At 43.7% G+C, this 25,975-nt stretch overlaps 2 protein-coding genes across 11 annotated transcripts in view; one reads left to right on the forward strand and one right to left on the reverse strand.

Annotated features, from left to right (window-relative positions):
• Positions 1–25,975, forward strand: part of RHOXF2 (Rhox homeobox family member 2) — a 159,291-nt gene that overhangs the window by 112,851 nt on the left and 20,465 nt on the right. For 2 of the 9 annotated variants that reach the window (XM_077989523.1, XM_077989525.1), the window contains exons 4-8: positions 1,641–1,928; positions 7,841–7,994; positions 16,518–16,752; positions 18,682–19,277; positions 19,975–20,137. The gene's annotated coding sequence lies outside the window, so the exon portion shown is untranslated. Of the gene's footprint in view, positions 1–1,640; positions 1,929–7,840; positions 7,995–9,661; positions 9,843–11,056; positions 11,179–16,517; positions 16,753–18,681; positions 19,278–19,587; positions 19,678–19,974; positions 20,138–25,975 lie in introns of those variants that run through there. The other 7 variants (XR_013413194.1, XM_077989524.1, XR_013413193.1 and 4 more) reach the window with 6 other exon arrangements.
• Positions 1–25,975, reverse strand: part of LOC114669783 (putative uncharacterized protein CXorf42) — a 109,832-nt gene that overhangs the window by 1,181 nt on the left and 82,676 nt on the right. Inside the window, exons 2-3 of one of the 2 annotated variants that reach the window (XR_013413195.1) lie at positions 25,713–25,760; positions 63–204 (exon numbers count right to left, since the gene is read on the reverse strand). Coding sequence is in view for 1 of the 2 variants with exons in the window: in XM_028842451.2 (XP_028698284.2) it covers positions 452–473; positions 25,713–25,760 (70 nt within the window). In the remaining variant the exon portion in view is untranslated. Of the gene's footprint in view, positions 1–62; positions 205–313; positions 474–25,712; positions 25,761–25,975 lie in introns of those variants that run through there. The other variant, XM_028842451.2, reaches the window with a different exon arrangement.

Consider the following 25,975-nt stretch of genomic DNA (forward strand, 5'->3'; position numbering starts at 1 on the left):
ATGACTGTTATCTCCATTTAAAAAATTATTAAACCAAGGCAAAATGAGAATAAACTGCTCACCAGATTAGCCAGCTAGCAGGTGGTGAGTGAAGCCATGATTCAGATATCCAGTCTGGTTCTAGGGTCGCTGCTCACATAAATCTGTTACATCAGGCCGTGATTTGTGGCTATTTTTGCTTAGGACGAGGGTTCCATTGGGTACCTAAGGTTTTCAAGAGTGAATCAAAAATTAAAAACTAAATTATATTTAAAATAAAACATTTAAGTAAACACTAGCTTTTCTGGTGCCCACATAGGGCAACAACACTCACCTAAGGTGCCTATGAGTGACTGAAGGTGAGAAAACACTGGGGTACACTGTAGAAATCTGAGATGTGGAAGAACATCGAGCTGTCACAGATGTCTCAGCTAGTCTACTGCACCCCATGATTAAAACTCTTACATGTCTCTCATGCAGCATTTGATCCAAGGCTGAAAATTGATCATGAACTGATTAGGCAAGAGAAGGAGAGGGGTGCAGACTCCAACAAAAGTCAGATGGAGGAGGCAACATTTTGGTTGAAGTCAGAGAGCGGCTGTGAGATTGCCATCCCTTGACATCTTTTTGAAAGTGAATTGTTTAATCACCTTTTTTTTTTTTTTTTTTTTTAGCTGATTTCTTAGCCATCTTGCAGAAATATGAGGCAGGGGCACTTATCCATTAGATACAGTAGGTAAGGTACCTAAGCCCCATGACAGACACCCTTAGCGGCCCATGAAAATTTCTTTCATAAAATGGTGCTGAAGATAATGATAGTTGCAAAGGGAAAAATAGGATAGACCAATATCATAGTACGATACCAAGCATAGGGCCTATTATTGGAAGCTATTTCCAATGCTCAGGATATTAACATCTTCTGGAGCGTCTGCAAAACACATCTTGAAGGGAGAACCATAAAGTCCTCATTCTGGCCTGCCTCTTTTATTTAACAATAAAGTTTTATTTATTTCTGAGCACAAGATTACGATTTTATTTCTAGAAAATGGGAGAAAATGTGGAAGAAGGAGGAGGCAGGGAAAAGGTGGAAACTTGCCCAGGCCCACAGCAGGAGCCCAACACAGGGAACACTTAAGCTTGTGTAGAGTACTTGTAACCAGAAGCCCCGAGGTGGAGCACAGCAGAGCCACTGTCGCGGCCAGAGCCCATGCAGTGTAAACATTAACATTCTTGGATGCACTAAGCACTGGGCTGCGGTCTACACTTGCACTCTGAGGTGGTGGAGTCATTGCTAAAATTTTGGAGTACTTGGACTTTTCTCAAGAGGCGTTGCACTTCTTGTCCCTACCGGGGATTACCGCAGGTCGCAGCTCAGAGTCTGCGGAGGCGCGCCGTTTCATCGACAGCAGGGACTGAACCTTCAGCCCAGGAGAAGCCAAGATGGCACCGATATCGCACCCGGGGAATCGAGGACCGGGAAGAACTTAATGGTTAGTGCCTGGATGGTGCCAGGTGCTCCAGTGTACTCGGGCAAACTACCTTTTCCTGCGACAGCCGATTATCTTTGTGCAGCTTTCCGTTTGCGGCCCCTAACCTCCTCCAGCCCGCAAACCCAGGCCTCCAGTGTTCTGATCTTTCTCTTTGCCTTTCCGCCTTTCCAGATGGGATTCCTTCCGTGATCTCAGTGGCTGTATCAGGCGAAAACGAGAAGGGCAAAATACCGTCCAAATGTAAACAAGGAGCAGCCACACCAGCAGCAGCAGCAGAATGCCGCGGTAGTTCGGCAGGCCCTGGCCCCAAGGACAAAGAGAAACTCCACAGTGGCAGTGGCCACGAACTCAGAAAGCCTGAGGACATTCAGCAGCTCCTCTGGCTCATCACTTTCACATTGGTGCAACTACAGGAGCTGAAGAACATTTTCCAACTCGTTCCATACCCGGACGTGTTAGGTAAGTGGCAAGCTCAGGCGGCACCCACTTTTCACGGAGCAGGGGCTGGGCTTAGGGCTTATTCTCTTTCCCCAGGCCCCTTCCAAACCTTTCTGAGCCAAAGGCTACCTAGGGGTTTCAAGGCTGCTGGGGCCTGTTTACCCTTGGACTTCAGGGTGGAGGCAATGCCTCCTGGACATCAAGGTAAATATTTTCAAACAACATTTAAATGAATCAAGTGGGGAAACTTTGGCTTGATAACTAGGTTTGTATAAGTAGAATTTTATTGGAACCAGAACCATGATCAGGGTGAGGAGAGTAAGGCATGGTCGTGCAAGTGGATGGGCAAATTCTGCTTTTATTTAAATATTTGATAATTTGCTCATAATATTTTTGATTTTTCAGAGTAGTGCAAAAAGTGTTATTTTTCTGGAATCCTGAACTTTTTTGTGCCCCCTTACATTCAGTATGGGGGAAAATCATTCCTAAAGACAGCCTTAATCTGGATATTACAAAATAGTGTACTCGGGGAGAGGTGTTGGGGGATAAGTATTTAAAAGCAAGCTTGAAATGAACAACATAAATTTTGTTTCATCCACAACTCTAAATACTGAACATTTGTGGTTTTCTCCTTCCAGAAAGGAACTTGTAAGATGCATGAGCATGACTGAAACCAGTGTGCAGGTCACTATACCTGAAAAAACTTATTTGGCAGGGCAGCCATTCTAAAACCTGCTTCAAGACGTAGATACCATTGCCCCAGATATTCTGAAGTTTGTGTGATTTTGTTGCCTTTTCCAGGTTTGGGAAATAAGTTCATACTTTGAGTTTTTGTGAATAGAAAATGGGATAAGTAAACCTCAGCTTATGGAAATTTCCCATTATCAGAGTTGACATGATTTCAAAAAAGACCAAAGAAAATAGAACCAGACTACTTTTCTAGTTTATATATTAATACAATTAAATATATATGTGAATAGTATCAGTATGAAGTATATACAATATGTTATATTGTATATAAATATAAACAATATGCAGTGTATTTGCATATATGTGTGTGTGTATATATATACACACACACATGTGTATATATGTTAGAGAGGACATCTATGTGAAGATTATCTATAAGATGGGAATAAAAGCATTGTCTATGCCATAGAATTGAGAGGAATAAATGACAATATATGTAAATACCTAGCACAATACCTAGTCACAGAGTAAGACCTCAGAAATATTTATTACTATTACTCTGTAATATATCCTCTCACTACAGTATAACTCATGGCATATGTGACACAACAGAAGAAGCCTGGTTAGGAGTCATACATTTGGTTCTTTTGGAGATACACACTGAAATATTTACTGGTGAAATGATGTGATGTCTAGATGTGCATCACAAAAATCCAGGGGGAGATCCAAGTGTGTTTGAGAATTGGTTAGGGTATTCATGAAACAAGGTTGTCTATGAATAATTGTTGAAACTGGGTAATGGGTACAAATAGGGTTCATCTTTACCATTCTCTCTGCTTTTATATATGTCTGACAGTTTGCATAATAGAAAAATTGTAATAATCAGAGTTGTAAATTCAAATGTTGACAAGGCCAGACAGGTAACATAAAAGAAAGAAGCAAGCAGAGTAGGGACTGTGGCAAACTGGGAAAGAACATGTGTCTTCCAAAGGGGCAGCCAGTATTCAGCTCCAGCTTAGTGTTGCTGGCTGGCAATGTTGGGCCAGGACTGCCAGATTTTTCAGTTTTTCAAGATTGGCCCCAAATTAAAATGTTGATATGAAACCTTCAGTTCTTTAAATGTTGGTAACTAACTGAAATATGTTTTATTGAAAAGTATGGGGGCCATCTAAATCAGGTCTGCAGAACAGACTCAGGCTGGAGCTGCTAGTTTGTAAACTCTGCCTAAGAAGCCAATTTTAAGCAATTTTCATTCTCTGGAGCAGTAGAATATAATTGACAGCATTTCTAAAGCCGACAATCCAAGAATGCCATTGTGCTGTCCTGCTGTTCCTTATTATAAGTCCCGTGCCCATATATGCTTTGCTCTCTGCCTTCCATCCCTGCCTGAAGTTTCTCTATCTTTTTTTTTTTTTTTTTTTTTGAGACGGAGTCTTGCTCTGTGCCCCAGGCTGGAGTGCAGTAGCACGATCTCGGCTCACTGCAAACTCCACCCCCCTGGGTTCCCGCCATTCTCCTGCCTCAGCCTCCCGAGTAGCTGGGACTACAGGCGCCCGCCACCTCGCCCGGCTAATTTTCTTGTATTTTTAGTAGAGACGGGGTTTCACCGTGTTAGCCAGGATGGTCTCGATCTCCTGACCTCGTGATCCGCCCGTCTCGGCCTCCCAAAGTGCTAGGATTACAGGCTTGAGCCACCGCGCCCGGCCTCTAACTTTATCTTTTATTCTCTTTATTTGGTTCTGATCTTAAGGTTCAGAGCACTGATGACTAAGACTTCACAAGTGTCCGAGAGAGGAGACCTCACAGTAATGAATCAGGCACCAGCTCACCTGATCTTTCTCTCTGGTACATTTTGCAGCTCTTCTTAACAATATGTAGGTCCTTTGGACAGTTTTCAGAAATATTATGCCTCAAGGGGCAAGGTACCAGGCTGGAAGGGCAGGGCACCCTTGAGAAGAAAAAGGGAATTTTATAAAACTAGTATCTATTTGTGATCAAGTAAAACTTCCTGAAGTTCAGCAGTTCTTTCAATCTCCGTGTTGTTCTTTTTCTTCTCTTATATTGAAGTAAAATTTAAAATTTAATACTTTTATTTTTTAAAAGCATGTATGGCATCATTTCAGTCTTATTAAATTCTCTCTGCATCCATTCACCCAGCCTTCTTTGTTTTTGTGTGTGGAGTGGTCTCTGTGAGAGGGTTCATTAATGTCAATCCTGATCCTTTCTTCCTCATGAGATGTCAGTAGATTTGTTTTTTTTTTTTTTTTTTTTTTTTTGCTTTGGACTTCTATGAATTGATTGAATTTTTATGCCAATTACTTTAAAAGGATTACATAGAAGAACAAATGGACAGAAACATTTAAATGCAATCAAATCTTGTTGATGTTGAAGTATAGGAAATAATCTTGCATTGTCAGGTAAACTGCAGGACACTCGTATTTGAGTTTCAAATAAACAACAAATATTTTTGTATAGAGCATGTCCCAAATATTGCATGAGACACAGTTATCCAAAAATATTTGTTGTTTATCAGTGGTTTGACTCAGCGCTCCGTATTTTTATTGCAACTCTCATATAAACATATTGTCATTTTCGTAGGAAATGCTTTGAATACTTTGTCCTTTTTTCCCCATCCATTCATCCCGTTTATATTTTTCTTTCCACTTAGGAGAGATTAAGGAAAACATTAGGTACTTTGATTTGAGCCATCTCTATAATTATACAGATGCATATATTATATACACTCATATATATATTATCTATATACAGATATGTATGACAGTGTGCTCTATATAATACCTGATATAAACACACATGAAACACAGACTGAACTGACTGTATTGTTGAAACAGCTGTTCAGTGAAATATGTCTTGTGGCCGGTGGTCCTTCTGAAACTGACCCGACAGTTCTATAGACCAGTGGTCCCCAGCCTTATTGGCACCAGGGACTGGTTTCGTGGAAGACAATTTTTCCATGGACTTGGTGGGCGGGGCAATGGTTTCGAGATGAAACTGTTCCACCTCAGATCGTCAGGCATTAGTTAGATTCTCATAAGGAGCGTGCAACCTAGATCCCTCACATGTGTGGTTTACAGTAGGGTTCGCACTCCTATGACAATAAAATGCCACCACTGATCCGACAGGAGGCAGAGCTCAGGCAGTAATGTTTGTTCGCCTGCTATTCACCTGCTGCTGCTCAGCCCATTTACTAACAGGCCACAGACCAGTACTGCTCTGTGGCCCAGGGGTTGGGGAGCCCTGCCATGGACTGTTCTTTTGATAAAAATAGAAATGAACCCTTCTGGTCTTAAAGTTTGAACCTTACATTTGTTTTATCTGAGTTCCTCCCTCAGGAAGCAATCTTCAGGCCTTTCAAAAAAAAAAAAAAAGGGATCAAAGAACTGAAACTCACCAGATCATCACATCCAGACAGTGAAATGCTAGACCCCTCTTTCATCTTGATTGCTTCCTTGCCCCTCCCTAGTTCCTGTTTTCTTACACATTGTTAAATTTCTTCCCTGCTATTAAACCCCTAGTTTTAGTTGGTCCGGGGGATGGATTTGAGACTGAGCTTCCATCTCAGCTGCAGCATCTGATTATAGCCTTCTTCCTTGGCAGTACTGACTGTCTCAGTGATTGGCTTTCTGTGCAGTGAGCAGCAGAACTGACTGTAGCCTTGGTGTTTTGGTAAGACTTCCCTTGGGTCATTTCGGAATGAGGCAGAGAAAGGACAAGGTCTCCTGTTTAGCTTAGACTTGAATGTCATGTGGAACTGGAAGGAGGCAGGGACCCAGTTGCCCTACTGGCTTTTTTATTTATCCCCTTATCCCACAGCAGCAGTGAGGTATCTGGGAGGCCTTGGGCTCTGGAGGAAATGTCAAAGTTGGTGGAAGAGCCCTGAGCCCAGCAAATCTGCCCACTCCCTGCAGGACTGCTGCTTTCACTTTCAATCTTGCCCATGGCCCAGGGACTGGAATGGCCTCAGCCACCAGCTGGATGGCCTCTACCAAGGCTCTTGAAACCAGTCCTACTGCTCACACTAGTGGTCTTGCTTTCTAGGGTGGCCCTCTGCCCCACATGGCATCCCATTAGTTTCTGCCTTCTGGTCTGCCAATAACAGCTACCCACACCCCTATGGGTGTGACAAGCTGTGGCCTGGCCTTCTCAACAAAGAGAGGGAGGAGAAGTGAGTGAGCTCACCTGCCTGCAGAGTCCCTGATATCTTCTGACTATTCACATTTCCTCTCTGCCTGCCTTGCGTTTTCACCCGTTCAATCCAGCTAGCTGATGGATCCCTTATATATCCTACCTACCCCCTTACATTCTTACTCTTCATCACGTCCCTTCACAAGGTGCCCTGGTCTCCTTCCTCTACCTTTCGCCTCCTGCTGGAGCACACATGGCCAAACACCTCATACTCACTGGAATTTCCTTGTCTTATGTTATCATTAGAGAGAAATATATGTAATATATATGTTATATATTATATATGTTAATATATTAATATATAGTATATATATTATGTAATAAAAATGTATATTTTTTAGTGATGAGGTCTCGCTACCTTGCCCAAGCTGGTCTGGAACTCCTGGCCTCAAGCGATCTTCTCACCTCAGCCTCCCAAGCAGCTGGGATTAGAGAGCATGTTTTTATTCCCCACTACACTGAGCTCCTGGAAGGAAGGACCTCTGTTTTTTTCATCCCAGAATTCTAGTGCTGACAAAGATTCTCTTATTGACCAAATTCTACTCAGGTTCCCTTGAGCTGTTTTTCAACTAGGCCTGGATTTTTGGATTTCTGAGTTTGTCTCTGCACTGTCCAGTTTCAGCAAGGAAATTGCTAAGTCCTGCTAAGTCTATTTAGCCATTCCCCGTATCCAACCACTCTCAATATCTTATCTGGTTCCTCATCCTCCATCATGTCCCAGGTGATGTTTGATCACCCTGGGCTGCCTTCAGTAAAAATTCTGTTAGGTCGGTTTAGCCCAAATCTTCCATTATGCCTGATGTTTCCTCTTAGTAAATTTCCGTCCATTGACTCCCACCTTGTTCCTTGGCTCTAAATTCCCACTTGCTTACACTATTTTAGCTGATCTAAATCTATCTCCCCCATTGTAAGATGCCATTGCAGTGGTCCCTATACTTATCTTGATATTTCCCCCTTGAACACAGTCTTTCTCACCATCTTTAACACGTGTCGTTTAAAAAAAAAGTTGAACAGTAATGATGCTGTGACTTTTATAGGATCAGATTCATCACTGGACTCCTGGACCTATCACTGCGGACCTCAAACGTGCACCTTTTAAGCCCTTTCCTTCACTCCTGACTGATGGATTTGGGATCCACTGCTAAGTCAGACTTTTGAACCATTGTTCCAGGCAAACTTCTGTTAAAGCTGGTAAGGACTGATTTGATTCTTAAGATTCTGAGTATACTCTCTGAAGCAGGTTAGAGTACTAGGCTTCTTTTGAAAGGTGTCTCCTAGGCTGGACGGTCTCCTTCCTGGATCTCTGTCTTGAGTGGGGATTACTCTGGCTCCCTGGGCTGTAAGTTTTTCTTTCTGGCTTTCTATTTTGAGTGGGAATTATTCATTGATTCTTTGGGCTGGAAATTTTTTTTTTTTTTTTGAGACAGGGTCTTCCTCTGTTGTCCAGGCTGGAGTGCAGTGGTGTGATCATGGCTCACTGCAGCCTTAACCTCCCAGGCTTAAGCAATCCTCCCACCTCAGCACCCCTGAGTAGCTAGGAGTACAGGCACACGCCACCATGCCTGGCTAATTTTAATTTTTTTTTTTTTTTTTTTTTTTTTTGTAGAGACAGGGTCTCACTATGTTGCCCAAGCTGGAAATTTTTTTCCTTATTATTTTGTGAGGTCTCTCTGTTCTATTTGATCCTGTTTTTCCCATGGGAACTTCTGAGTCAACTGAAACACCATTCTTGAATTCCTACTGACTATATGCTCCACCTACACTGTCCAGCTCCTTCTTGTTGACGTGATTTTGCTGAGGATAATTTGGAACTTCACTGGTCTTTTTGGGAAACTTATGATCTCCCCAAACTGGTGTCTCTAAGACTTCTCTCTTCCCATTGGTTTCTCTCCTCTTTCCTCCTCTTACTGTAACCAAATGCAAGCTCAGCTGCTCATTGCTTGCAAAATTGAATAACAAGGATGAGGGTGGTAAAAAGAAAGTGACTTTTATTCCAGAGCTTAGCAGTAGGGAAACAACAGGCTCCTGCCTTAAGGGAACTGCTTTAACTTTCAGGGCAGAAAGCAAGGGCTTAAAAAGGGAAAGTTGGTGTGAATGGCATGGAGGAGGGGCGAGGAGGTGCGGGGTCTACGTAACTCACTTGGATGACTTATATTGAGTGATGCCATGTGATGGTCTGGTCTGCACCATCATGGATGCAATTGGATTGTGAATTAATTGTTGTCTTGAGACAATCTCCTGGTGGGGAATTCCAGAGAGTGCCTGTTTTGTTTTGAGATTTGGTCCCTGACACTTCTAAGCAAACATATATTTAGATAAGCTTTCAGTCTAGGTGTTACTGGTGGAAGGTGTCCAGGTTCTTGGCGTTTTGAACAAAGAATTGGACAAAATGCACAAAGAAAAGCAAGGAAAGAGTGAAGCAACAAAAGCAGAGATTTACTGAAATCGAAAGTACACTCCACAGGGGGGCAGCAGGCCTGAGCAGTGGCTCAAGGGCCCAGATACCGAATCTTCCTGGGTCCAAATACCCCCTAGAGGTTTCCCATTGGCCACTTGGTGCTCACCTCACGTAAATAAAGTGGTGGCCTGCAATCAGTCTGAATGGTTGTGGAAAGCAACCAATCAGAGGCTGAAGTGAACTTACAAAGGTCACATTCCTATGCAAACATCTGGTGGTTGCAGAAAGCAACCAATCAGAGGCTAAAGTGAAGTCACGAAGTTGTACTTCTATGCAAACGAAGACCTGGCTGGCAATCAATCAGATTGAGCTGAACTAAAGTTATAAAGTTATACTCCTATACAAAATTCTGATTGGTTGCCAAAATCAACCAATCAGAGGTACTTTCAATTTCCCATCTGCCATGAAGGAAGGGTGGGGGTTTGCAAAGGCAGTAGCCTCTGGTCCTTTTGTTACTTAGGTGTGGAAAGTTAGGGTTTTCCTTTCAATTTAGTTCTAGGAAGTCAGCGTGAAACAGCTTTAGGTTTCCTGCCTCCAGCCCCTATTCTCCTGCTTCACAGGGAGTGCCTGTTGGAAAGAAGGTAAAGTTTATAATTGTATTCCTAAAGAGCAAAGTAAGAGGTGAGGGAAAAAGAAAAAAAGGTTAAAAATAATTCTTTTAAAGAAAATGAGGTACTTGGTTATGACGCCCCACTGTCAAATTCTATTCCATTTTCATGGCATTTGGGCATTGTTTTTATTCTGGCTACTTACTGCTGAAAGTGGGAGGAGTTATAGGGTATCAGAATGGAACTGATCCATTGGAGTTGGAAATATTCACAAATACTGGGGTTCACAGACAACGTTTGCTGGAGCATTATGGTGCGAGGCCAGGAAAGTCTCTTGGGAAAACCTGTCTTGCATTTCCATACAGAAGGTGCAACAGCAGTAAAATCCACAGCAAAGAAATATGCCTATCCCTGCAACCAGGGCCAAAGTTATAAGGAGCTTTAGACGCCAGGACGGTTCTGACCTGAACCAGGATGCTAACTATTGAGCTAGCGATAATGTGGGGTCAGATATAGTTTTGATTTGTTGGTTCATGTTTTGCAGAGCTAACAAGACATTTTCTGAATTATCTGGGATAATATGTAGCATTCAGTCTTAATTACTTATCATGCCCCGTCCCCACTGTCAGTTGTATCCAGAGTTCCTGTGGGGATATGATGACAGGTGGACTCAATACACAAATTGAAGTTTTTTTTTTTTTTTTTTTTTTTTTTTTAGTTTATATTTTCCACATCTTTTGGTTAAGACATACAGGAGGGGTCATAAATATTTATGAAGGCTGTCTTGACACATGTGTATGGAACAAATATGTATGTAACCTGAGAAGGAGCCACTGCAATCCAGCCCCGGGGACAGAGTGAGACTGTCTCTGAAATAATAATAATAATAATAATAATAATAATAATAATAATATCCAAGCTAAGAACAAATGTACAAGTAAAGATGCAGGTAAAAATGAATTGTCTGATATCCATTACCTCACATGTGTCAAGCACAGTAGTAAAACAATGAACTCATGCATTTAACATTTTAGGTTTTTGCTTTTGTGATGCCAAACATGGACATGCTGTAAAAATAGTTAATAGGGAAATAACTTCAAATGATGGCTAGCCTTGTTTAATGTTATGTTTGCCTAAAATAAGAATCTAGATCTTTTCTAAGTAAGATAAACCACTTAAACACTAATTACTGAACCTAAGTTTTAAGTTTATATGCTTTTGGGGTTTATTTTATTTTGGTTTTTTAGATGGAGTCTCCCTCTGTCGCCCAGGCTGGAGTGCAGTGGCGCGATCTCAGCTCACTGCAACCTCCACCTCCCGGTTTCAAGTGATTCTCCTGCCTCAGCCTTCTGAGTAGCTGGGACTACAGGTGCGTGCCACCATGCCTGGCTACTTTTTTGTATTTTTAGTAGAGATAGGGTTTCACTGTGTTAGCCAGGATGGTCTCAATCTCCTGATCTCATGATCCGCCCACCTTAGCCTCTCAAAGTGTTGGGATTACAGGATTGAGCCACCATGCCTGACCTGGTGTTTTATTTTTATATGATATAGTGAAGCTAAATACATCTGGTTCTGTTAATAAACATGAAAAATTATACAATGAGGAAGTATATTCCTCTAGAAATTGTGTGTTCATAAATTTACTAATCTGCTACAGAACACTAGTATATGACAGTGCTATGGACTCAATGTTTGTGTCCCCCCCCAAATTCATATGTTGAAATCCTGATGTGATTGTATTAGAAGGTGGAGCCTTTGGTAGGTTATTAGGTCACGAGGGTAGAGTCTTCACAAATAGGATTGGTGCCCTTAAGCATTCTCTGCCTGTTTCTATTCTGTAAATACATGTAAAGCCCTGATAAATTTCCCCAAATGTCATTGTTACAAACCTATTTGTATCTTTACTACCGAGCATATCCTGGGAAAATTTTTTATTTGAAATCACACGGTTAAGAGTTCAGAATTGGTTAGAAGAGTAGGGAATGCCTTACGCTAATATATCTACGATGACATATTTGTGTTCCTGTAGTGTTAAGGAAAGGAAGGCAATGGATATTCAATAGCAGCAACAATAATAACAACAATTAATCTAAAGAAACTTAAAAGAAAATATGACTAAATATTTACCCACTTTTGGCATTTGAGTTTTGCTTTCAATTATTTAAACTGGATTTCCTGAAGTATTTAATTTGAAATGTGAATATCTGTTCTCTTCAAGTGATACCTTTTTCCTTTACTGATTTTAATGTGTTTTCTGTAGCTGTAATAAGCCATAACCAGGTGTCTGACAGCTTTTCTGAGTCCAGAAGCACAGAATGCTCTGTGAAAGACCATGATCCGTTCTCTCCCCATCAACACCTTTTTATTTGTTCTGTACCCCATTTATTTTGTCCAGAAGCACACACACAGACCTTAGGCCTATTAAAGTTGTGTTTTGGCTTAGTTTCGGTACACATATCCTTTAAATACAGCAGTTATTAAAAATTATTTTAGGCAATTAGAAAGGGTAAAGAGTTCTTGGTGGAATTTTCCATTGATAAAAAGCGACCCCCAAACCATTTCTTTTCTAACAGAAAGCGGCCTGAAACGTCAAGCTGCAAGCATAGCTATGCAAGCTAGCTTTCATATTGAATACCAGCAGCTGTACCTGGAAGCCAGGCACATTCAATATGGCGATTCTCGCTCCCTTTTCTTTGTGACCACGTGTGTGGGTGTCATGGCACCAGCGGGGTAAAGTCACATGTGCAGGTGTCATGGCAACAGTCAGATAGAAGCCACAATTGCATAATAAAATATTAGGGTTGGAGGGCCAGTCTTTTCATGGGCTATGTAAATGGAACACCTGGTCAAACCAATCCCCTGGGCCCTATGTAAATCAATCACCGCCTCCTCAAGCCTCCGTACAAAATTGATCACGTTTTGCCCCAAACCCGGAAACCCTCTCTCGGGCGACCTGCTTTCTCAGCATGAGGAAGCTTATTCTGTCTCTCTTCCTTTTTGTCTGTTAAACTTTTTGCTCCTTAACCCACTCCACGTGTGTGTCCATGTCGTTAATCATCAGCGTGAGACAGCTAACCACAGGTATTTCCCTAGACGAAGCCGTTTCACTTTGAATGGTTTGGCACTATTGTCAAATATCATACTTGTTATAAGTCTATGCAGATTTTCTATTTATTCTTGAGTCAGTTTTGGTAGCTTGTATGTTTGTAGGAATTTTTTTCAATACATTAGGGCATCTAATTTGTTGAAATACAATGTTCATAGTATTTCCTTATAATCCTTTTTATTTCTGTCATATCAGTGGTAACATCCCCTCTTCTAAAAAATAATTTCAACTTTTATCTTTGATTCAGGGGATACATGTGCAGGTTTGTTACATGAGTATATTGCATGATGTTGAGGTTTGAGATATGAATGGTCCTGTCATTCGGATGGGATACTAGTGAACATAGTACCCAACAGTTAGTTTTTCAACCCTTGCCCCATTCCCTACCTTCCCCCATCAGTCCCCAGTGCCTATTATTGCCATCTTTTTGTCCATGAGTACCCAATGTTTAGCTACCACTGTAAGTGAGTACATGCAGTATTTGGTTTTCTGTTCCTGTGTTAATTAACTTAGGATAATGGCCTCCAGCTGCATCCGTGTTGCTGCAAAAGACATGATTTCATTCTTTTTTATGTCTGCACAGTATGCCATGGTGTATATGTACCACATTTTCTTTATCCAGTCCACCCTTGATAGGCATCTAGGTTGAGTCTACGCCTTCACTATAGTGAATATTGCTGTGATGAATATATGAGTGCATGTGTCTTTTTGGTAGAACAGTTTATTTTCTTTTGGATATATGCCAGTAATGGGATTGCTGGGTCAAATGACAGTTCTGTTTTAAGTTCTTTGAGAATTCTCCAAACTGCTCTCCAAAGTGGCTGAACTAATTCACATTTCCACCAACAGTGTGTAAGTGTCCTTTTTTTCTGCAGCATCACCAGCATCTGTTGTTTTTTGACTTATTAATAATAGCCATTCTGATGGGTGTGAGATGGTATCTCATTGTGGTTTTGATTTGCATTTCTCTGATGATTAGTGTGATGATTAGTGATATTGAACATTTTTTCAAATGTTTGTTGGCCACTTGTATGTCTTATTTTGAAAAATATCTGTTCATGTGTTGTTTGCCCACTTTTTAATGGAGTTACTTGTTTTTTATTTCTTGAATTATTTCCTTATAGATTCTGGATACTAGGCCTTTGTTGGATGCATAGTTTGTGAATATTTTCTCCCATTCTGTGGGTTGTCTATTTACTCTGTTTATAGCTTCTTTTGCTATGCAAAAGCGCTTTAGTTTACTTGGGTCCCAATTGTAAATTTTTGTTTTTGTTGCAATTGCTTTTGAGGATTTACAAACTCTTTCTCAAGGCTGATGTCCAGAATGGTGTTTCCTAGATTTTCTAGGGTTCTTATAGTTTGATGTCTTACATTTAAATCTTTAACCCATCTTCAGTTAATTTTTGTATATGATAAAAGGTAGGGGTCCAGTTTCATTCTTCTGCATATAGCTAGCTAGCTATCTCAGCACCATTTATTGAATAGGGAGTCCTTTCCCCATTGTTCATTTTTGTAGGAGATCAAATGGCCATAGGTGTGCAGCTTTATTTCTGGGCTCTCTATTCTGTTCCATTGGTCTATGTGTCTGTTTTTATACCAGTATTATCCCCTCTTTCATTTCTTATTTTAGTTTTTGATATTCTCTCTTTTTCTTAGTCTGGTTAAAAGTTTGTCAACTTTGTTGATCTTTCTGAGAACCACATTTTGGTTCTGCTGATTGTTTATACTGCTTTCCTATTCTCTATTTTGTTTATTCTTGGAAGCAAAATTTATTCAAAGACCTGGGCAAACATTCTTAAATATCTGTGAGCCGTAATAAAGAAATCAATGTGCTTTATGTTCTTAGCTCCCACAATTTAGCCTAAATATTTGCCCTGGCATGCTTATACTGGTCCAAGCAAGCATTAGGCCATAGCCTGTTCCCTTTCCTTATTTGAAGGTGTTTTTACCTTTCTCGGCATTCCATAAATTACTTCCTCCTTCCTTTGTTCTCCTCTGCCTTTGCCTCTCATAAAAAATTCTAAGTTGCTAGCCAGTCGGGACTAATACAGAATGTGAGGTTCCATTCCAGTCAATGGAAACTGGACACAGCAGTAGTGTGTCCACAATTGGTGGGTTCTTGGTCTTGCTGACTTCAAGAATGAAGCCGTGGACCATCGTGGTGAGTGTTACAGCTCTTATAGGTGGCGTGTCTGGAGTTGTTCATTCTTCCCGGTGGGTTCATGGTCTCTCTGGCTTCATGAGTGAAGCTGCAGACTTTTGCAGTGAGTGTTACAGCTCATGAAGGCAGCGTGGACCCAAAGAGAGAGCAGCAGCAAGGTTTACTGTAAAGAGCAAAAGAACAAAGCTTCCACAGTGTGGAAAGGGACCTGAGTGGCTTGCCCCTGGCTGACTCGGGCAACCTGCTTTTATTCCCTTATCTAGCCCCACCCACATCCTGCTGATTGGTCCATTTTACAGAGAGCTGATTGATCCATTTTACAGAGAGCTGATTGGTGCATTTACAATCTGTGAGCTAGACACAGAGTGCTGATTGGTGCATTTACAATCCTTTAGCTAGACACAAAAGTTCTCCAGGTCCCCACTAGATTAGCTAGACACAGGGTGCTGATTGGTGCATTTACAAACCTTGAGCTAGACATAAAAGTTCTCCAAGTCCCCACCAGATTAGCTAGATACAGAGTGCTGATTGGTGCATCCACAAACCCTGAGCTAGACAAAGAGTGCTTACTGGTGCCTATACAATCCTCCAGCTAGACATAAAAATTCTCCAAGACCTCACCTGACTCAGGAGCCCAGCTTGCTTCGCCTAATGGATCCCATGCCAGGGCCGCGGGTGGAGCTGCCCACTAGTCCCATGCTGCACGCCTGCACTCCTGAGCCCTTGGGCGGTTGATGGGACCAGGCGCCGCAGAGCAAGGTGAGGCACCCATAGGGGAGACTCAGGCATGGCGGGCTGCAGGTCTCAAGCCCTGCCCCGTGGGAAGGCAGCTGAGGCCTGGCGAGAATTTGAGCATGGTGTGGGCAGGCCAGCACTGCTGGGGGACCCGGAGCACCCTCTGCAGCTGCTGGCCTGGGTGCTAAGCCCCTCACTGCCTGGGGCTGGTGGCACTGGCAGGCCACTCTGAGTGCAGGGCTGGCTGAGCCCGCGCCCACCCAGAACTCACACTGGCCTTCGAGCGCTGAGCGCAACCTGGTTCCCATCCGTGCCTCTCCCTCCATGCCTCCCAGCAAGCAGAGGGAGCCAGCTCCAGCCTCAGCCGGCCCAGAGAGGGGCTCCCACAGTGCAGTGGTGGGCTGAAGGGCTCCTCAAGTGTGGCCAGAGCAGATGCCGAGGCCGAGGAGGCGCTGAGAGTGAGGGCTGCTAGCACGTCGTCACCTGTCAGTAGGGTGGACATGTCAGGTTATAAACGACCCTGTCTCCCTTGTTCAGTGTACTCTAGTGGCAGAACTGCTGGTGAGTGTACCCTTTCTGCAGAGAGTAAAAATGCCCTTGCTGAGGAAATTATATTTACATTCAAGTAAATTTCTTTATGGCACTGGGGAACAAGCATTTCTAACAATTTTGGTGGAAATCCATACACAGATACATTCTCTTCCAGGGGCGGTCTCCAGTCCTTTCTCATGAGGGAGCATACTCCTCTGCCTTATTGCAGTGGCCTCAGGGATATGGAATTAAGGCCCACCTGGTGTGATGAATAAACCCAGACTCTCAGCAACGCAGGAAAAAAACACTGGCTGGCAATCTGGAGTAAAGCATCCTCACATATCACGTGAACCAGGAAACTCTGTGCACAGACTGAGGAAAAAAAAAAAAATACTGGGAGAGCTGATAAAGTATTTCCTTGGTGGTGGGGACTAAGGAAAAAGTGGCAGGGTGGTAAAGTATTCCTTGGTTAAGACATACCAAGGAGAGAAATCGCAGGGGTGGTAAAGCATTCCTTAGTCAGGACTAGGGAAAGAAAGCCATGGGGAGAGGTAAAGTATTCCTTAGTCAGGATATCTTGGAGGTTAAAAAGAGGTGAGAAATCCCCATTGAGGGGGTTAAACCTTAAAAAGAGGTAAGAAATCCCCATGGCGGGGGGTTGAACCTCAAAAAGAGGTGAGAAATCTCCATTGGGGGGTTGAACCTCAAAAAGAGGTGAGAAATCCCCATTGTGGGGGTTGAACCTCACACAAATCTCTGGTAGTAAATATATATATATATTCAAAACTCCCCTTTCCTCTCTTCTTGGGGAAAGAAAAAGGCTAAGCTCCATTCCCACTGGTTGCTCCCCTAGGTGAAGGGGAAGGAGAGAGGGGAAAACAGCAGCATAGGTGGCTGGCAGAGGCAAAGGAAAGACCAACAGGGAGTAAAAAGAAACCAGGAAAGGAAGTCAGAGAGAAAGAGAACAAAAACAGCAAGCAGGGAGCCAGACAGGTGCACAAAGGGTTAAGTTCCTCTCCCCAGCCCAGCTCTATGTGAAAAAGAGGGTGGGGAACGGAGCTGGAAGGAGAGCAGAGGAGGTGAAAGGGCATAATTCTTGCAATTTGCAGCAGGCATCTGCCAAGCCTCTGGGCCAGTGATGGCCTGGGGCCTGGACTGCAGCCCCACAAATCTCACCTAGCCAAGAAACTGAGTGTAGGAACAAAGGAGAAAAGTAAAAAGGGAAATTGGGAAAAGAAAAAAAAACCAGATGAAACAGATGAAACAGACAGCAGTGCGTGTGTGGGGGCGGGGCTCATGCCATTGCCCGGCTCCACCTGCCGCAGGACCAGGAGAACTCAGGAGGGAAAAAGGAAACAAGGGATGATGGGGAGAGAGAGAGAAAAAGAAAGTGCAAATGAGAGAGAGAGAAATGGGGGGAAAGAATAAGTAAGAGGGAAACTGGAAGAGACAGAAATCAAAGATACAGAGGGTGAAACTAGGAAAAGAAATAGTGTAAAAGGAAGGCAGAAAGTTAAGACATGTTGAAATTGTGAAAGTCATAAGAAAAGTTATAAAAGGGAATTTATGCAAGAAATATTGTATAATTTAAATGTAATTAGGCCTAGTGAATGTAAAACTATTAAAACAACAGTTTATGTACAAAGTATGTAAGAAAAATAAAATATGCTCTTAATAAAAGGATTATAAGGAGGCATAAGAATATGGATTTTTACCTACATTAAAAGGTTAAAAAAATTTTGTTTTAAAGCTGTAAGCAAGTTTTAACATGTTAATTATGAAGGAAATTCTGTGTGTAAACATTTTCGCTAAAGCTAAAGGGTTTATCATCCAGTTTTTCTGTGAACTGGACATTAAAATAAAAGCACAATAGATTTTTCTTAAATCACTAACATGCTCTTTCACAAAAATTTTAACATGTTAAAAAGAGGCTATAAAAATCTTACCTTATAGTCAGACATTAAAATGGGATGTCTACAAGATTTTATTAAAATTAAGTTTAACATTAATAGCACATTAATATAAAGGTAAATTTTATCTTATATGGTACAAAATCATACAAAAAACATTGTCAAATATAAAATGGTGTTTAGCTTTCTTAAGGCCCAAGGGCGGCTGGGTAAGTCACAAGCCCCTCATCCCAAAGGCCACAATGCGCAGGGGAGGTGAAGGCCACTAGAAGGCCAAGATCTTAAGAGGGGGCAGGGCCACAGCATCGCATGAGTGGTGCTGAGCAGGAATGGAGTGGGAGGCATCACCATGGGGCCTCAAGCCCCAGGATATGCAGCAAAAATTATGTACTTAATTTATCTTCCACTTTCCCTTCCCTGTGCTAAAAGTCTTTTAGCACAGGCACTACCCCTAGAATTTCCAGTACACCAGCACAAGCCTGGAAACCACATCCTTATCAAAAGACAGAAAGAAAAAAACTCGCGCCAGCCTGGGAAGGACCCTATTTTTTGCTGTTAACCACTGAGACTGCCGTCCGCACAGCCAAGAAAGGATGGACCCACCATACTCAAGTCAAGAAAACATCTTCTTCGTCAGAATCATGCGTTACTGTACTAGGATTAAGCCCTACTAAGTTAAAGTTAAAGAAAGCTTAATTTTCATATACCTTCTATATTGCTTCCTTTCCTTTCCTTGTTCTGTTACTAGCTCCTTTGTAACTAAGTCTGACTCACCTCAGACCATTGCCTTTAATGCTTGCTCTATCATACTTTGTGGAAATGTAAAAGATCAATGACTGCTAACCTTTTCACACAATTATTTATGCCCCAGCCCTCTAATTTACACAGTTACCCCTAGCACTCATTGTTGTGATCACCTGCAGCCAAGATGCTGATTTTCTGCTCCTATAGCCTGGCAACCTTGTAGTAAATGGGACTATGTCCTTTAAACTACTCAGAAGCAAAGTTGGACTTCCATGAAAAAGGTTTGTGCAGATCTAAAACCCCTCATCTATTTCATTAAAAGAACTGCCCCTTCTAATTGTCAGCCTTATCAATGTAACCCTGTCCTTCTCTCTATCACCACCTCCACCTTAACTAACTCTAGACCTGCCCTTAATTGCTTCTATGGTATTGGAATAGGAATTAAAGGAAATTAAAGAATGTGTAAGCAGAAACTCAGTTGTATGTAAGACAACCCAATTGCCCCTGAGAAAGAGAAAGAGCTGGAGTCCTTTAAAAATTAACTGCCTGTTTCTCTGTGGCTAGGGAGCCTTATCTCTCTTCCTTTCCCAGGCATTGTGAAGACCCTGTTTCTCTAGCTGTGCAGCTGCAGGTTCACTAGACAGATAAACTCAAGTCGTAAAACATGGTTTTCCTTGAAAAGTAAGAAATGCTGTAATGCACGTCTCAGTTAATTAAATAACTGTCCTTGTTTCTCACTCCTGTAATATGCTTCCCCCTTCACAGATCTCCACCCACCCCACAAAATGCTTAAAAGGTAACTTAACTGTTTGTTCAGGGCTCAGTCCTTTGGCTGTTAATCCGACTGGGCCAGTGCACTTAAATAATAAATATCTTCCTGAACCCCATTGGTCTCTGATTCCTTAAAACATCCCGTAACATTTCTGGGGACTCGCCTGGGATTGGAGACGACAGATTTACTGTTCCCTTTGCCTTCAGAACTAGAGCCCTGGGACCAGGGGAGACCTGTCATCTAAGACTTGCCACAGGGGAGCTTCACCCGGACAGAGACTGGCTCTCCTTGCATCCCACTGGCCTGCCTGGCAGTGCAACGGATTCGGGGACGGGGCTGCAGGACGATACCAGCACTTCAGGAACTGTGGTAAGGAGCAAGGGCCCAAGACAGGAAAGCCCGTCCCATAAGGATGAAAGAGAGCTTGGTTACCTCTCAGGGACCGACCATTAATCTAACCCAGAGTGGCTGGGGGCAGCAAGAGTGGCTTGCCAATTTGGATGAACCTCATGTCCCCACTAACAATGGAACTGGGAAAAGGGAGAAAATGGGCCAATACAGCGGCAAGTGTAGCAAGGTAGAGCTTGCTGGCAGGGTGGCAAGAGTGGCTTGCCACCCCAACTGGGAGTGTGTGGGTGCATGTGAACCTACCTGGGACATGAGAGAGGGTCGTTTTGTCCGATGAGGAGTCCTGGGATAGGAGTGGTGTGTGTATATGTGTGAATGTGGGAGCCTAACTAGGCTCACCCGGGACACGAGAGGCGCTTGTTTCATCCGATGAGGAGTCCTGGTGCAGGGGAGGTGTGTGAAAGTATGAGAAAGAGATAGTCTCGGGAGAGGCCAATGTGGGGAGTGATGTGGGGAGGCACAGATCCCTTAGCATGGGCTGTGTGCTCCGAGGCGAGTGTGGGGGAAATCAGACCTACAACACTGTATATAGCTGATAAGACCAGCTTCACAGCCACAGCAGGCTGTGACAGGGGAATGCACGTTCCTGGCTAAGCAGTGTATGAAACTCCCATAATAGGACCCGGTCTGGTGGACCCAAGGGTGAAAGTGAGAGTGAAAGTGCACTGCAAGGGTGGAAATGGGAGGGAAGGCATTGAAACTAACTCCTTTGGAGTGCATGATATAGAGTTTTAAAAAAGGATTTAGAGGTGATTATGGGATGAAACTGGATGCTCTAAAGCTAAGGACATACTGTGAAATAGATTGGCCTGCTTTCAATGTGGGGTGGCACCTCTGAAGGTATAATAGACAGGGAATTAACTGGCCATGTGTTTAAGGTGGTCACTGGAGTTCGAGGACAACCAGGATACCCAGACCAGTTTCCCTATATAGACTCTTGGCTCCATGTGGCACAAAGTCGCCTCAAGTGGCTACAGCCCTGCCTAGAGGGATATTGCAAGGCATTAGTGGCTCGTGCAGCCCAACCAAAGGAAGCAGAGGAACCGAAAGCCCCTAGCGTCTCCCAGGAAAAGGAATCCCTGAAGCCTCAGCCGAAACCAGTTCTTCAGGCTCTACCTGAGGAAAGGGAATGTCTACCCCCATATGTGCCAGTCTACCCGTCTTTGACCAGAATAAGGCAGGAGGCAGAGTCAGGAGTGTCTGTAGAGTTGGGCTCAGAGTAAAGTGAGGCTCAATCTCCCCCCACAGAGGATCAGAAGCCCCCATTAGAAAAAAACAAGGAAGATGGACAGGGCGAGGCAGCTGGGTGCCTCTGCTCAGGCCGACCACGGGCTTTGCAGATGCCACTTCGAGAGACCAGGACACAAGTTTATGATGCCCAGAGGCAGATACAAGCTGGCCCTAGGCTTTATGTTTATCAGCCTTTCTCCACTACTGATTGCTTACATTGGAAACAGCACACCCCCTCCTACACAGAAAAACCTCAGGCTCTCACTGATTTGGTGAATTCTATTATTATGACACATAACCCAACCTGGCCAGACTGTCAGAAACTTTTGCTAACATTATTTAATACAGAGGAGCATAAGAGAGTTAATCAGGCAGCTCTCAGCTGGTTACAAGGGGAAGCCCCAGAGACCACCCCTAACCCGTGCCAGTTCACCATGGAGCGATAACCAGATGAGGACCCTAACTGGGACCCAAATGAGGCAAGGGACATGGAAGGGCTGCAGCTATGTAGAAAGGCACTCCTGAATGAGATAAAAGCAGGAGGGAGGAAGGAAGGCAATGAATATGAGCAAAATATCAGAAGTATGCCAAAAGCCTGACAAAAGCCCAAATGCATTTAATGAAAGGCTTTGTGAGGCCTATAGGCTGTACACTCCAATTATTCCAGAGGCTCCTAAAAACTGAAATATGATAAATATGGCATTTGTCAGGCAAGCTCAGGGAGACATAAGACAAAAACTTCAGAGGCTGGAAGGCTTTGCAGGGAAAAATATTAGTGAACCCCTGGAAATAGCAAACAAAATATACATAAACCAGGAAGAAAAGGTGGAGAGAAAGGAAGAAAGAAAAACCAGAAATAGAAACAAAGAGACAGCTCAATTTATAGCTGCTGCACTAGCAGAAAGTAACCCTGGATTTGCTAGAGGGCGAGGCTGAGGCAGAGACTGAGGAAGGGGGCAAACAAGACTGGGAGATGAAAGCCGGTTCCAGTTGGACAGGAACCAATGTGCAAGGTGCAGGCAAATGGGCCATTGGAAAATGAGTGCCCTGAAAAGGAAGAGGATGGAGATGACGGTCAATGGCCTAACACCCGAGTGCGGCATTCGGTTGCTAGTTGTGGTGCTTCAAAGGCAGATCCTGATCTGATCGGCCTAGCAGGGGCCGAGAATTTTGAGGACTGAGACAGACCAGGCTCCATCATTTTAGGCCCCCGGGGAGCCTATGGTCTCTATGGAAGTAGGGGGCCAATTAGTGGATTTTTTTGGTCGATACTGCTGCTGATTTCTCTGTGGTAACTCACCCAATTAGCCCCCCACAAAGAACTGTGCTACTATCGTAGGTGCTACTGGGGCCAAAGAAAAGAGACCTTTCGAAATCCAGGAGATGCGTTATTGGGGGACAAGAAGTGCAGCATGTGTTTCCATATATGCCAAATTGTCCAGTGCCCTTGATGGGGAGAGACTTACTCCAGAAACTGCAGGCACAAATTTCCTTTACACCTAAAAGGAGTATGACCTTGGAGATAGGGAAGCCAAAGGCAATGGCATTGCCTTTGTCCCAAGAACTGAGGAATGGCGGCTCTATGCACTGTATACCAGGCGGCTGCCAGAGCCGGACCTACACAATATGTGGGGAATGCTTTTCAAGGTATCAGGTGTATAGGCTAAGGACAACACCCCTGGACTTGCTGCAAACAGATCCCCAGTGGTAGTAGAGCTTAACCCTCATGCTGCCTTGGTACGAGTCCGTCAGTACCCACTACCCAGAGAAGCAATTGAAGGCATAACAAAACATCTCAATCGGCTCTATGAACATGGGGTTATAGTGAAATGCAAGTCCTCCTGGACTACTCCTCTGCTGCCTGTGCGCAAACCAAATGGTGAATAAAGGCCAGTGCAGAAACTCCGGGCGGTAAACAAGGCCACTGTCACTATGCATGCCATAGTACCCAACCCATACACAAGGTTGCGACAGATTCCTGCTGAGGCCACGTGGTTCACGTGTCTGGACTTAAAGGGTGCTTTCTTTTGCTTGAGGCTTGCTCCCTAAAGTCAGCCTACATTTGCCTTCCAGTGGGGGCAATCGCAGTATACCTGGACAAGGCTGCCTCAGGGGGTTAATAATTCTCCCACTATCTTCAAGGAGGCTTTGGCTACCCATCTTGAGGCTTTTGCGCCACCTAGTGACAACTGTGGGCTATTACAACACATTGATGATTTGCTATTTTCTGCCCCCATGAGGGAGGAATCACTTCACGGAACAGAGAGGCTTCTTCACCTGCTGTGTGAAGCTGGTTATAAAGTGTCCAACGACAAGGCAAAAGTCTGTTTTCAGGAGGTTGGATGTCTAGGATTCATGATATCCCAAGGCCAGCACAGGCTTGGAAGTGCACGCAAGGAGGCTGTGTGTGCACTGACCACCCCAGTTACAAGGCAGCAGGTCAGGGAATTTCTAGGCATGGCGGGATTCTGCCAAATCTGGGTTCCAGATTTATAGCAAGGCCCTTGTATGAGGCTATAAAAGGAAAGGAAAGAGAGCTCCTCCTATGGGAAAAGGAACAGGAAAAGGCCTTCAAGGATATAAAGGGAGCTCTCATCCAGGCCCTGGCACTAGGGTTGCCAGATGTAAAAAAGCCCTTCTTTCTGTATGTGGATGAATGAAACGGAATGGCAGTCAGAGTCTTAACTCAGTTGTTGGGCTCTTGGCATCAGCTGGTAGCATACTTATCCAAAAGACTGGACTTGGTGGCTTTAGGTTGGCCCAGCTGCCTCAGGGCATTGGCAGCTACTGCAATCCTTATAGAAGATGCCAACGAGCTAGGCTTAGGTCAGAAGTTAATAGTTCGGGTGACACACGCTGTAGTCACCTTAATGGAGCAAAGAGGACATGGTTGGCTGTCCAACTCTAGAATGCTTAAGTATCAAGGGCTTCTATGTGAAAATCCCCAGATAACACTAGAGAATATAAATACCTTGAACCCAGCTACCCTGCTGCCTCTGGAGGAGCCTGATTGGAAGGATGGTGGGTTGCATCACTGCTGGCAGGACTTTTCCCACTGTTGCATAAAGATTGTGGATGAAGTGTTCTTGAGCCAGGAAGACCTCAGAGATACTCCCTTGGAGAGCCCAGATGTTAAATACTTCACTGATGGCAGCAGTTTCATAACACATGGGGTGCAATATGCAGGGTATGCAGTAGTGACCCAACACTCGGTGGTCGAGGCTCAAGCCTTACCTTCTTGGACCTCCACTCAGAAGGCTGAATTAATAGCATTAACCAGAGCACTGTTATTGGCCAAGGGGAAGAAAGTAAACATATAGACTGACTCTAAATATGCTTTTGCAACTCTGCATACCCATGGAGCGATATACAAAGAGAGAGGACTTTTGACTACCGAAGGAAAAGAAATAAAAAACAGAGAGGAAATTTTGCAATTATTAGAAGCCATATGGGCTTCAGAGAAGGTGGCTGTCATTCATTGCAAAGAACACCAAATTGGGAAAAGCTATGAGGCACAGGGCAACAGAAAGGCAGACCGAGAGGCTCGGCGGGCAGCAATGAGCAAGGCTTTACCTGAAGAAAGAACTCTAACAATGCCTCTCCTTATAGAGCCCCCTTTGCTGGAGGTACCCCATTAACTCTTCAAGTGAAAAAGCTTGGTTTGTTCTGGAAACAGGGAAGTACATTAAAGGTGGATGGTGACTGTTCTCTGACAGGAGGTTAGCCGTCCCAGAGACAATAGCCCCAAGATTTGTGAAGCAGATCCATCAAGGAACACACATGGGAAAGACGGCCCTAGAGACTTTGATAGCTCAACACTTCTATGTGCCACGGCTCTCTGCCATCACCCGTGCTGTTTGCGAACAGTGTCTATCCTGTGCCTGGAATAAGCCAAAACAAGGACCTACTCGACCCCCAGGAATTCAGGAAATGGGAGCTGTGCCTTTTGAGAACCTGCTTCTAGACTTTACCGATTTGCCTTGAGCAGGAGGTTACTGGTATATGCTAGTGTTTCTTTGCACCTTCTTGGGGTGGGTTGAGGCCTTGCCCACCAGGACTGAAAAGGCACGAGAGGCGACAAAGGTGCTACTAAAAGGCATCATACCAAGGTTTGAATTGCCTTTAACCCTAGGATCAGACAATGGTCCTGTATTTGTGGCAGAAGTAGCACAACAGCTCACTCAGCTTTTAAAGATCAGATGAAAACTGCACACAGCCTACCAACCAGAGAGTTCAGGGAAGGTGGAACGGATGAACCAGACACTCAAACAGCTACTAAAAAACTTTTGCCAGGAAACTCACTTACAATGGGATAAGGTCTTGCCCATGGTCCTCCTCCAGGTCAGGTGTATACCTACAAAACAAATTGGGTATTAGCCCTATGAAATATTTTTCAGAAGGCCACCCCCAATAATTAATCAAATTAGAGGGGATTTAAAGGAGTTAGGAGAGCTAACCCTTAGAAGACAGATGCATGCGTAAGGGGTAATAATGCAGGAGGTGCAAGGCTGGGCAAGGGAAAGGATACCTGTAAGTCTAACAGACCCAGTGCATCCACATAAACTGGGG

Source organism: Macaca mulatta, chromosome X (assembly GCF_049350105.2).
Source record: "Macaca mulatta isolate MMU2019108-1 chromosome X, T2T-MMU8v2.0, whole genome shotgun sequence".
Classification (NCBI taxonomy): Eukaryota; Metazoa; Chordata; class Mammalia; order Primates; family Cercopithecidae; genus Macaca; species Macaca mulatta.